At 40.1% G+C, this 12,865-nt stretch overlaps 1 protein-coding gene across 3 annotated transcripts in view; it reads right to left on the bottom strand.

Annotated features, from left to right (window-relative positions):
* Positions 1-12,865, bottom strand: part of RNF216 (ring finger protein 216) — a 185,878-nt gene that overhangs the window by 104,499 nt on the left and 68,514 nt on the right. For all 3 annotated transcript variants that reach the window (XM_033963367.1, XM_033963365.1, XM_033963366.1), the window contains exons 11-13: positions 11,883-12,020; positions 10,191-10,339; positions 7,081-7,159 (exon numbers count right to left, since the gene is read on the bottom strand). In XM_033963367.1, coding sequence (XP_033819258.1) covers positions 7,081-7,159; positions 10,191-10,339; positions 11,883-12,020 — 366 coding nt within the window. The remainder of the gene's footprint in view (positions 1-7,080; positions 7,160-10,190; positions 10,340-11,882; positions 12,021-12,865) is intronic.

Here is a 12,865-nt window from a genome sequence, read left to right as displayed (position 1 = left end):
GCTTTGGGAAATTTCATATAGTGGAACAAAGATAGCTCTTAGTTTTAAATCAGTAACTAAAAGAAATGCGGAAGCAAAATTTAGAAAGAACTGAGCCCTTTACAGAATCAGATTACAAACCAGAATTACAGGATAAATCAGGCAGTGCTAGCACATGACATCTGTAACCCCTACGAAGCCATCACCTGGCAAATTCTAATATACAAGTGGCCAATGAAAACTAATATGAATGGTCTATTATCTACTACTTGGAAAACAGGTTGTGGGGTGTCACAGGGTTCACGCTCTTTCCCTGATATTATTTCATGTTATGATACAATCCTTGGGTAGCGCATTGGAAGCATATAATGTGTCATATTTATACAGATGACATTAATATTCTGTTACCTTTTGACAATGTAGATTTAGATTGGATCTTATTAAAAACAGTGCTCAACACTGTAGAACTATGGGTATTGACTCACTAACTGAAGATAAATATAGAAAAAAAAACCTAAGTTTCTATGGCTGGGTTCTCAGGATCTTGCCAAATCAGATTGGCTGTCAATTATAGGTCAGAATAATTATCTTTGATATGCAAACTAGAGTTTTGGGAGTTCAACTGGATAATTTATTAACTACGAAGCATAGATTAAATTGGTTAGTAGGAAAGCTTTTGGCCTTTTAAGGAAATTGCGGGCAATATGTAAATATGTCAATCCAGCAGTGTTTGCAACCATCGATTTTTCCGTCTTAGCTTTTAGCTGTCCCTCTGACCTCCAATAAAATGTTTGAGAATGACTACAATTTTTTGTTGAACAATGTAAACAAAACTGATTGATGTCTGTAATGCATTGGAAAAATGTATGGTAAAATTTAACCTCTACTGTGTATGTTTACTTGTAAGCCGCGTAGGAGATAAGCAGATAAGTCCTTTTTAAAATAAACAAATAGTTCAATCACTTACACCATCTTTGATGGATTATTGTAATATAGTATACCTGGGGTGGGCAAAGGGGTTGTTGAAGAGACTACAGACAGTACAGATTACTGCAGTTTGGGTGATCTTTTCGATCTCTAAATATAATAATAATAATAACTTTATTTTTTATACCGCAATACCACAAAACAGTTCAGAGCGGTTTACAGGAGATGAGAACTGTACATATGCAAAGAAGGTACAGAGAATTAGTTATCAAGTGCATGGTATAAACCAGTGGTAATTACAAAATGATCCAATTATTAAATTACATTGGTTGCCAATAGACACAAGGACAAATTTTAAACTTTGTGTGATGGTTTTTAATATTTTATATGGTCAAGGACCATTGTATCTGCTGGAATTAGTCTGCTTAACTGTAGGTAGATCAGGATATGCTTTAAGGAGGCATTTTTACCTTCAATTTCCCATCCCAAAACAAATTAGGTCACTTACGCAATGGAATGCATCTTTTTATTATCTAGAATGATTTACCGTTTTTAATTAGATCAGAAGTTCGTTTTACAGTTTTTAGGATGTTTGTAAAAACATTTTTTATTTAAGAAATGTCCATCTTGAAACCGATTATTATTTGTGTTTATTGTATTTTAAGGTATTTGGTAGTGTACTATGTTTAACTGAGTCTGTTTCCAGTAGCTGAATTCATTGTGATCCGCCATGAACTCATAAGGGCTTTGGCAGGATACAAATGGTAAAGCACAGTTACTTACCGTAACAGGTGTTATCCAGGGACAGCAGGCAGATATTCTTAACGCATGGGTGACGTCAGCTTCTGTGGCTTTCCTCCGCTCCACGCCCATCGAGGAGATCTGCAAGGTTGCCACTTGGTCCTCAGTTCACACGTTCACTACTCACTACTGTCTGGATACCTTCTCCAGACGGGATGGACACTTCGGCCAATCTGTGTTACAAAATTTATTTTCCTAATGGCCAACCATCCCTCCTCCCCCTCTGTTAGCTTGGAGGTCACCCATGCGTAAAGAATATGCTGCCTGCTTGTCCTGGGATAAAGCACAGTTACTTACCGTAACAGGTGTTATCCAGGGACAGCAGGCAGATATTCTTACGTCCCACCCACCTCCCCGGGTTGGCTTCTTAGTTGGCTTATCTTAACTGGGGACCACGCACTCCTCCGTCGGGCAGGAAGGCACTCGCGCATGCGCGGTGCGGCCAACTAGAACTTTCTAGTTAAAAGTGTCCATAACGGGGCTCTGTCGGTGACGTCACCCATGCGTTAAGAATATGCTGCCTGCTTGTCCTGGGATAATGTTAATTCCGTAAGGGCAAAAAGAGTCAGCCCCAGGCCACTCATTTCAATGTAATAAAATCTCTATTCCAAGAATATGCTATACTTTCAACTAGAAGATATTTCACTAATAAATCCCAGTAAATAGACACGGGGTATTTGCTGTTTGACATAGTTTGCCCAAGAGGCTAAAAGTGCTGCTGCCTTGTTTTACAAATAACAACATACCACTGTGCTTCACTGAATAAACTACAGTTCTGTAAGAAAATAACCTAAACCTGTTGCCACCGCGATTTAGTTGTGAATAATGGGAACCGCTAAGGAGACAAAGCAAACACTGCTACTCTAACAAATATTCACAATCCCCCTTCCCCCCCAAAAAAAACAAACAAACCCTAAACCATCTTTAGGACCAAACTGGATTAAAGTCACTGCATGGTAGAATTTTCTATACAGTGGTGCCTCACACAACGAACTTAATTCGTTCCAGGAGCAAGTTTGTTATGCGAAAAGTTCGTTATGTGAAACGCGTTTTCCCATAACAATACATGTTAAAAAAAATAATTCGTTCTGCAGCATAAAATATGCTAAGATGACATAAAAAAAGATAAATTTGTCAAAATGGTGAAAATGGTGGTCTTGCTGAGGCCAAACTCTTTGACGAGGTCACACTGTTTTACCCCACATTCACTCCTTCTAATTATTTCCCGTTTCATTTCAACAGAAATCACCTTCCTGCTTTTTTTAGAAGCCATGATATATAAAAAATATTGAGTTTATCTTAAAAGGACGACTGCCGTGATACGTGCGTGCGTGCGTGATTTAATTCGTAATGAAGAACGATTGCCGCGATACGTGCTTAAGTTAAGCGCAGTGACTAACGACTGCCTGCAGTGCCTGCGCGGAAGGATGCAATACATCGGCAGCTCGGGCGACTTCGTTGTGTGAAACGAAGTTCGTTGTGTGAAACGAAGTTCGTTGTGTGAAACAAAGTTCGTTGTGTGAAGTTCGTTGTGTGAAACGAAGTTCGTTGTGTGAATCAAGACATGAAGTTCGTTGTGTGCAGCGTTCGTTGTGCGAGGTGTTCGTTATGCGAGGCACCACTGTACTTCTCTCTTTATAAACAAATCTTCCTGTAAGGACTTCTCAAATTTCAGCAGACAACAGGAAAAGGATCTAGGTGTCATTGTTGAAACCCTCAGCTCAAAGTGCGGCGGCTGCTAAGAAAGCAAATTGAATGTTCGGAATTATCAGGAAAGGAATGGAAAACAAAGATGAATATGTTATAATGCCCTTGTATCGCTCTATGGTATGGTCACACTTCGAATACTGTGTTGCCATATCTCAAAAAAAGATATAACAGAATTAGAAAAGGTACAGAAACAAAATGGTTACAAGAGATGGGATGACTTTCCTATGAGGAAAGGCTAAAGTGGCTAGGGCTCTTGGAGAAGAGATGGCCCAAGATTGATAACATAGAGGTCTATAAAATACTGAGTGGAGCAGAAAGGGTAGATGTGAATCACTTATTTACTCTTTCCAAAAATACTAGAACTAAGGGGCATGCGATGAAGCTTCTAAGTAGTAGATTTAAAACAAAGCAGAGAACATATTTCTTGACACAATGTGTAGTTAAACTGTGGAATTCGTTGCTGAGGGAATGTGGTGAAATCAGCTTAGCAGTGTTTAAAAAAAAGTTTTGGCTAATTTCCTAAAAGTGAAGATATATAAAAATACATAATAAGAAATGGATAAGTACATATGAAAAACAGATGAGGTACTAGGAATGGTGAAGAATCCCACCACCTGTATCTATGCGAAAGGGATGGAAATCTGAATTCCCAAGAAGTACTCTCTGTGCTGAACTTACCCGAGAATGAGTAAAGAATAATACTGATGATATATCCAGCACTATTGTGTGTTGTTGTTTGGTTTCAGGTTTTTTTTTTTTGTTTTTTTTTTAAAGGTGAGGTTTTCCCTTGATATATACAAATAATACAGGAAGATGGGTCAATATTCCTAGGATAAGCAGCATAAAATCTGTTTTACTACTTGGGATCTGGGTTGGCCATCATTGGAAACAGGAGAGTGGGCTTGATGGACCTTCGGTCTGTCTCAGTATCACAATTCTTATGTCCTTAACAGATGAAAATGAAACTTGAATTTGTGACACATTCCGAACAGCTGAGAAGGGGACTTTCTGCTGCCTCTTGCACACAGCACCATCTAGTGGTTTTGAATTAAGTTGCTTTAATCATTGAAATTTTGATCATCATAGTAGGGACAACCAGCCCAGAGATAGCCTAGACTTGCAAGTATTCAAGGACATTCTTCACAGCCCTGTCACACCACAGAAATGGTTTATACAGCTCCAGCATAAGGATGTATAATTATTCTCTTCATAAACTTATTCTATCCCTTTCTTCTCATATGCTATGCAATTTTAATCCTATTCTAAGTTAACAGGCTTCTTTATTAGCCTATTAAGTCACGACTTCTGTCTGTATGTAGTTCTAATATTCAGCATCTTTTCAAAGCAAGAAAATTTCACTATTTCTTCAAAATACAATCAAAGGGTTGGCCTCGTTTTAGGCCACAGCATTGTGAAAATGAGGCTTAGCAGATCTGTGTTTGACAGAATTTGGGAATGCTGCAGAAACATGCTCGAGAATGTGGAGGGTGGGTGGGTGGGGGGGGGGGGGGGAGGAATAAACAGCCAGCCTGCCACTACTGTGGTGGTCTGAAAGTTATAGGACAACTTTGTCCCTAATCAAGCTACCTGGAGCAGAACACTCAATGGCAAAATTTCTTATATGAGATGATCGAGCGACACAGAGCAGGCTGGAATCATCCTTAAAGATGGGCTCATTTTCAGAAAATGCGAGAGCCGGTATTCCAAGCTCTTCCAACTGGATTATGAATTACAGATGTCTATATAGATTGGATGAGGCGGGTGGGGAGGAAGAGTATTACTGTGATTCTACCAACTATGCCTAGAAACCTTTGGAAAGGCAATTATATCAAATTTTAGAAACATAGTAACATGACGGCAGATAAAGGCCAAATGGCCCATCCAGTCTGCCCATCCGCAGTAACCATTCTCTTTCTCTCCCCGAGAGATCCCACATGCCTATCCCAGGCCCTCTTGAATTCAGACACAGTCTCTGTTTCCATCACCTCTTCCAGGAGACCGTTCCATGTATCTACCACCCTTTCGGTAAAAAAGTATTTCCTTAGATTACTCCGGAGCCTATCACCTCTTAACTTCATCCTATGCCCTCTCATTGCAGAGTTTTCTTTCAAATTAAAGAGACCCGACTCATGTGCATTTACATTACGTAGGTATTTAAACGTCTCTATCATATCTCCCTTCTCCCGCCTTTCCTCCAAAGTATACAGATTGAGATCTTTAAGTCTGTCCTCATACGCCTTATGACGAAGACCACACACCATTTTAATAGCCTTCCTCTGGACCAACTCCATCCTTTTTATATCTTTTTGAAGGTGTGGCCTCCAGAATTGTACACAAGAGTCTTATAAAGGGGCATCAATACCTCCTTTTTTTCTACTGGCCATTCTTCTCCCTATGCAACCTAGCATCCTTCTAGCTTTCGTCGTCACCTTTTCAACCTGTTTGGCCACCTTGAGATCATCACATACAATCGCACCCAAGTCCCGCTCTTCTGTCGTGCACATAAGCTCTTCACCCCCTAAACTGTACCGTTCCCTTGGGTTTTTGCAGCCCAAATGCATGACCTTGCATTTCTTAGCATTCAATTGTAGCTGCCAAATTTCAGACCATTCTTCAAGCTTTGCCAGGTCTTTCTTCATAAAACCTGAATGCCACTGTACCAGTACATTAGTGGTGGTGGTGGTGGGGGTACATGTAAAAGGGGAACAAATGTTGCACTTAGTTACATAAAAACCTGTTTCAACAAGGACTCATGAATCAGAAGTCTTGCTGATATTGTCTCGCTAAGGTACAATGATTTTTGTTTATTAAGCTGTTTGTTACACTACTAATCTAATCATCCATTTCTATACCGCATAATCAAAAAGTTCAATGTGGTTTACAAAAATTTAACATAAAAAGAATCAGAATTAATTACCACACAGATAAGTCTTCAGTTGCTTTCTAAAATGATAATAAGACTGAGAACTTAGTAACAGGGGTTTCAATTCCCCATCCCAAAGAGCCACCTGGTAAGAGAACAAACTCTGTACTGGTTAGACATTTAAATATCTCTGTGGCGTTGATGTACAGGAAGTGAGATTTTTTTCAAATGAAGGAAAACTCCGGAAGGAGAGGGCATAGAATGACGTTAAGAGGTGATAGGCTCAGGAGGAATGTAAGAAAATACTTATTTACAGAAAGAGTGGTAGATGGATGGAATAGTCTCCAGAAAGGAAGTGGTAGAAATGAAGACTGTATCTGAATTCAAGATAGCATGGGACAGGCATATGGGATCTGTTAGGGAGAGGAGGAGCGGACGTTGTGGATGGGCAGACTGGATGAGCCATTTGGCCTTTATCTGCCATCATGTTTCAAATAAAAAAAAAAAAAGAAGAACAAGCCTTCAGAGAATATATAAGCCTTCAGAAGTTATGTTGCTACCATTCTCCTACCAGACTATACCAGAACAAGACAATTAAACTTCTTCTTATCAATTTATCAGATACTAATTTACAGATTTTTCATCACAATAACGAGCAATGCCTTATTTTAAAAAAATAAATAAATAAATGGTTCTCCATAACCAGCAGCATCTCTGCCAAGTGTGGAAAGACTGTAATATCCAAGGCTAGCACCAACGGTCAGCTCTGTCCAAACACAAGTAAAACACCAGCAACTTACCTTTCTGCAGCGAGGGTTTGGACAGCTAAATCTATTCACATCTTTGTCAAGCAGAGCTGGAAAACTACAAGATGGACACCTACAAAGCAACAAAAAAAGCAGAGTTTAGTCTTATAACGATATCATAAGGCATATTAAATTAATATGACTGTTACAATAGGAAACGAGTTTTGAAGACTGAAGCATAAGCTAACTAGTAGTTCAAAGGCATAAAGAAGAAAATTGTAGAAAGCCTTTTCTGAATGTAAAGCCTGTACAAATAGAAAAAGGTTCTTTACAAATTTGCTCAATCACAGGCTTGCACAAGAGGGTGCAGAGAAAATGAACATCTACCTTCCTAGGGGAAGGGTAGTTTGGATGGAGATATAATTACGATGTGATTAATTTTATAAAATATGTAGGTTTGTCTGTCAGCCCAGCCTTACATTAATAACTATCAGCTTAACCAATATCAGCAAAGGCCTATATCAAACAGGTATAAATTATCCTTCCCCTCTCTACACAGTATTCGCTATGCAGGCAAACTGGGAAAATCCCTTCTCTTCAGAATCACAGGTCTTTGGAACGACCTTACTACCCCGCTGCGGAACCTGGGCTCCCTCCAATTATTCCACAAGCAACTGAAAACCTGGCTTTTCACTAAAATGTAATTCTATCCCCCCTTACTCTTCTCTTTTATATATAAGTTCATGTAAACCTTTTTTTTCCTTCTCTTCCTATATTTTAAGTTCTTGTAAACCGTGCCGAGCTCCACAACATCCGTGGAGATGATGCGGTATATAAACTTAAGGTTTAGTTTAGTTTAGTTAGATCTGATCTTGGGGGATGCCAGTGCAGATAGGCCATTCAGCCTTAGAATGCCCTAAATTACTTCTAAATTATATCAGTGCTTAAGAGTAATAAAAGACCTTTGGCACAGCCCTGAGGTTCAACAGATGTGCTAAGATTAGATGTTAGAGGATGCAAATTTAAAAGACATCATCAACATCTTTTCTCATATCAGGCAGCATTATGGGGTAAAGATCTGAAACAATTACTCAGGCTTGCAAACACTTATGGGGAATTTAGGAAACACCTAAAAACATATCTGTTCCTAAAGTACGTAGACAGCTGCACTGCACAATCTTTCCCCATTAACAACTGACCGCTAAACTTCAACTCTGTTAGTACTACTCAATCTGTAACATTTTTTAATCATTGTAAACCGCATAGAACTTCACGGTCCTGCGGTATATAAACTGTTATTATTATTAAGGTGTGCTAAGGTCCGATGCTTAAGGTAGAGAATGGCCCCGACTGCATGTTCTGGCACAAATAGTTAGTGTCCATGAAGCGCCATCGTCACAGAAAGATGCTGGAAATAGAAACTCAAGTCTAAGAGGGACAGTTTTTCTCTCTTTTCTCCTTCAGTCTTTCACACCGCACACACCTTCCTTACCATTGTACTAAAGTAAAGATGTATTTAACCACAACAGATAGTACTTTTAGAACAAAATTCCAACCTCCTCTCTTGACCCCCACCCCCTCTCTGGACACTTCACCTTCACAGCACCTATTCAAGAACCTGTCTTTGCTCTCTCATTCACAAGACCACAGAAGCAGTTACATAATAGAATCTCTCTGTACATTAGTAATTAAGCATATTTTTGATGCCTCTTTCTACTTAGCATTGCATATCTGTAATTTTAAGTCTATTTCTGCACAATAAATTTCTGCAACCACTCTTGGCTGTCATTAATTTCACTTCCTGCTGAACATCTCCGAGGGTAATGAACCCAGGACCTCTGGCAGATTGCAGGGTCGCAGCCTTACATTTGAGGAGTTTGTCTGCTGCACCCCCTTGCAAAACCTTACGTATGGAGAACTTGAGCTATGAAGAACGACTTAGAAAACTGGGACTGTTCTCCCTCGAGAAGAGGAGACTGCGAGGGGATCTGATTGAGACTTTTAAAATAATAAAAGGAATCAACAAGATAGAGCAGGACAAAAAGTTAGTTACGTTGTCAAATGTGACTAGGACAAGAGGTCATGGACTGAAGCTGAGGGGGGACAAGCCCAGGACAAATGCCAGAAAGTTCTGCTTCACACAGCGAGTGGTGGACACCTGGAACGTTGTCCCAGTGGAGATTGCTGCGCAAACCACCATTCTAGGATTTAAGGGCAAGTTAGATGCACATCTCCTCGAAAGGCACACAGAGGGATACGGGTGACTAAGTTTACGCCAGGTTACACCTGGCTGGGCCTCCGCATGAGCGGATCACTGGACTTGATGGACCCAGGGTCTGTTCCAGAGATGGCAGTTCTTATGTTCTTATGTATGTTCTTATGTTCTTTAGGGCAGGTGTAAATGTGTGTGTTTGAACCTGCATGCTACCAGAATTGGTTCTGAGTGCCTATTTTATAAAAGGTACTGAAAACCCATGTGTTGATTAAGAACATAAGAAGTTGCCTCCGCTGAGGCAGACCAGAGGTCCATCTCGCCCAGTGGTCCGCTCCCGTGGCGGCCCATCAGGCCCACTGCCTGAACAGTGGTCTCTGACTAATTTTATAATTTACCTCTAATCCTATCCCTATTACCTACCTCTACTCCTATGTGTACCCCTCAATCCCTTTGTCCTCTAGGTACCTGTCCAGACCCTCTTTGAAGCCCTGTAGTGTGCTCCTGCTTATCACATCCTCCGGTAGCGCGTTCCATGTATCCACCACCCTCTGAGTGAAAAAGAACTTCCTGGCGTTTGTTCTAAACCTTTCCCCTTTCAATTTCTCTGAGTGCCCCCTTGTACTTGTGGTTCCCCATAATTTGAAAAATCTGTCCCTGTCTATTTTTTCTATGCCCTTCATGATCTTGAAGGTTTCTATCATGTCTCCTCTAAGTCTCCGCTTTTCCAGGGAGAAAAGCCCCAGCTTTTTCAGTCTGTCAGTATATGAGAGGTCCTCCATACCCTTTATTAGCTTAGTTGCTCTTCTCTGGACTCTCTCAAGTACCGCCATGTCCTTCTTAAGGTACGGCGATCAGTACTGGACACAGTACTCCAGGTGCAGGCGCGACATTTTCCAAGACATGCCTGACTAGCTTTGAAGGTATACTGCTACCTCCCGACAGCACTTACCTGACCAATTCATCTGCACAGGCTGCAGAAATCTCTTCCTCTGCCTTTCGCTCGTAGTACTTGCATAGTATATTCTCTGGAAGTACTTTCTCCAATTCGCTGGTTGGGAAAGTACACGTGCAACTTCCCTCCATGCAGCTCAGCTCAGACTATAAGGGGGAAGGAAGGGGCAAGAATTATTCACAGATCCCCCAAGTTCTATTTGGTTTGTGTCAAAAAAAGCAGGAATCGTGGAAGGGTTATTTGAACAGATTTGCATTTGACAGAGCAGTATGTACAACATACACACACATACAATTTAAATACTACAATTCAACATCGTGATCATATGGTCATGGTGTACTTGTGTGTACATGGGCTAGCACTCAGGTTATCTGGTTGATAGTATTCTGCCATATGTTCCACTCTCAAGACTCCACTCAGTAGAGCACGGTGATTTGTTTGTTCCACCTGTTAAACAATTGTGGTTGAAAGTGTCGAAAGCAAGTATGTTCACTTGTATAGGCCCACAAGCTTGGAACGAGAACTCTCGATATATACGTGGACAGAGCAACATGTATAACTAAGAAATTGCTGAAAAAGTTTCTATTCTGTAAAATGAAATATGGGAATTAAAGTCTTTCATACAATTGCAAGCGCTGGCTGCTGATATGTTTTGATATGTTTAGATTGTATGTGAAGTTGTTTTAATTATGTATGTAACATTTGGAACCTACTTTGTATAAGGCGGGATATACTGTAAGTCAATAAACCATATGATAGAAGATGGAAAGCCCAGTAAATTGTGCCTTGTAGACTTTCCTCACTTCGGCAATCTAAACAGTTTGGAAAGCCATGTTATCAGCTTTATCTTGTACATTTTAAAACCCAACTCTAATATGTAAGGGCATCTTATTACTGAGAACATCTTCACTCTATAGTTCCTTAAGGGTCAGGACAGGTAACAAAGCCTCGTTGCTAGATCAAGCACCTAGTAGGGTGATACCAATGTACCCTGGCTTCTGGAGAGGGTGGCTTCATAAGGGCTTTAAAGATTTCTAGGTTTCAATTTTATTCTGACTACCATGGGTAGCAAAAAGCAAAATTCTTAGCTCAGACACATTCACGTGGTCAGGTCTTGCACTACTAATCCTACTGCAATCTTACTGGGATATCACCAGTGGAAGCACCACTGTCATTAGTTCACTTTTGATCTACACAAGGCTACAATTTCCATATCAAACTTAATTTCTAATATACCTTACATACCACTGACGTGACCAGAGATTCCAAGCTGAAAGCTCGATTCACATTCCCCAAAATACTTATCCAAGTTTATTAATTAATTTGATATATCGCTCTTTATTAAGAGCTGTCAGAGCAGTATACATAATAAAAATACCATGATAAGAAAGAAGGAAATTGGATGTCAGAGGAGCAGAATTTCATTCTGACAGGAGAGGAAAGAAAAGAAAAGAATGTCCACTGCTCTAGCTATCAAGTTAAAATGGGGAAAAATAGAAAACTAAACCAAGTATTTGGTAGTTGGGGAAGTTAGGTGAATTTCTTTGGTGTATATTTGATGTTTCTTGTGGGGTTGTTGTAAAGAATTCTTTAAGCTCAACAAAATGGTTAATAAAAAACTACTGAAACCAAAAAGAAACCAAGTATTTGGCTAAAATGACATTCACTTGTGCTCTTCATCCCACTTACCTTTCCTGAACCAAAAACAGCTTCCTGGGCATATCTAATGAGGCACTCCTTGCAAAATAGGTGACCATCGGAACACTGTGTCAGTTCCTCAAATGCAAACTCTCCATAGCAGCAACGACATTCAATCATCTGACCATCCTGCAAAGAAATCAAATCCAGTATCATCAGCAAAGTTACCTTACATACAGTATACAAAAGCATAAGCATTTCCAGGTTCACAAGGTACTGAACATTCGGCTCTTGTAATGCTGGAGGATGTGGCAAAAGCAGTTTGGTCAAATTCCTGGAGGAGACATATGGAACAAGAAATTAGTGTACTTGGTAAAATTTTCTTTTCTGGAATTTTACCAGCAGATGGAGACAGAATACACTAGAACTTTCCAGTGATATCATCACTGGTATAAGGAGTGATAAGTCAGTAAGTCAACGTCAAAGCCAAGAACACCTGAATAACTATAGAAAATCTGACAAGACGCACTGCCATTACACCCCCTTCCCCAAGGAAAATCAATCTTGGCAGGACTAGGAACTCACATGCCCCCTTCCCTGCTTCAGGAACTCAACTGCCTTAAATATGGGCTATTTTTTTTATTTTTAAGGAAAAATATTCAGGTACACTCAAGTTATAAGGAGCAATCAGTATCAGCTAGATGTTCTTAGTAGGGTCCTAAACTGATCTAGCAGAATTCCAGGAAATAAAATTATCAGGTAAGACCTATTCTCCTTCCTTAGCATCCTGTTAAATCAGTCCGTAAGAAGTATAGAGGATCATTATTGTTTAGTCCTCTTGATGGCTCTAGACTGGTCTCGGAGATCCTGGTATGCACACTTGAATGATTATTGAGAAGGAATCTTATGTCCTTCCCCCAAGAGAGGCCTCTGTCAGGCCAATCCTGATGGGCAACAGAGATCCTTTTGGCTTATAGCTTGGCCCCTGAAAGGAACCATTAATATATAAAGATGTAGTCTGCCCATACTCAACT

Source organism: Geotrypetes seraphini, chromosome 11, assembly GCF_902459505.1.
Source record: "Geotrypetes seraphini chromosome 11, aGeoSer1.1, whole genome shotgun sequence".
Lineage (NCBI taxonomy): Eukaryota > Metazoa > Chordata > Amphibia > Gymnophiona > Dermophiidae > Geotrypetes > Geotrypetes seraphini.
This window is presented reverse-complemented; position numbering and strand designations above follow the sequence as displayed.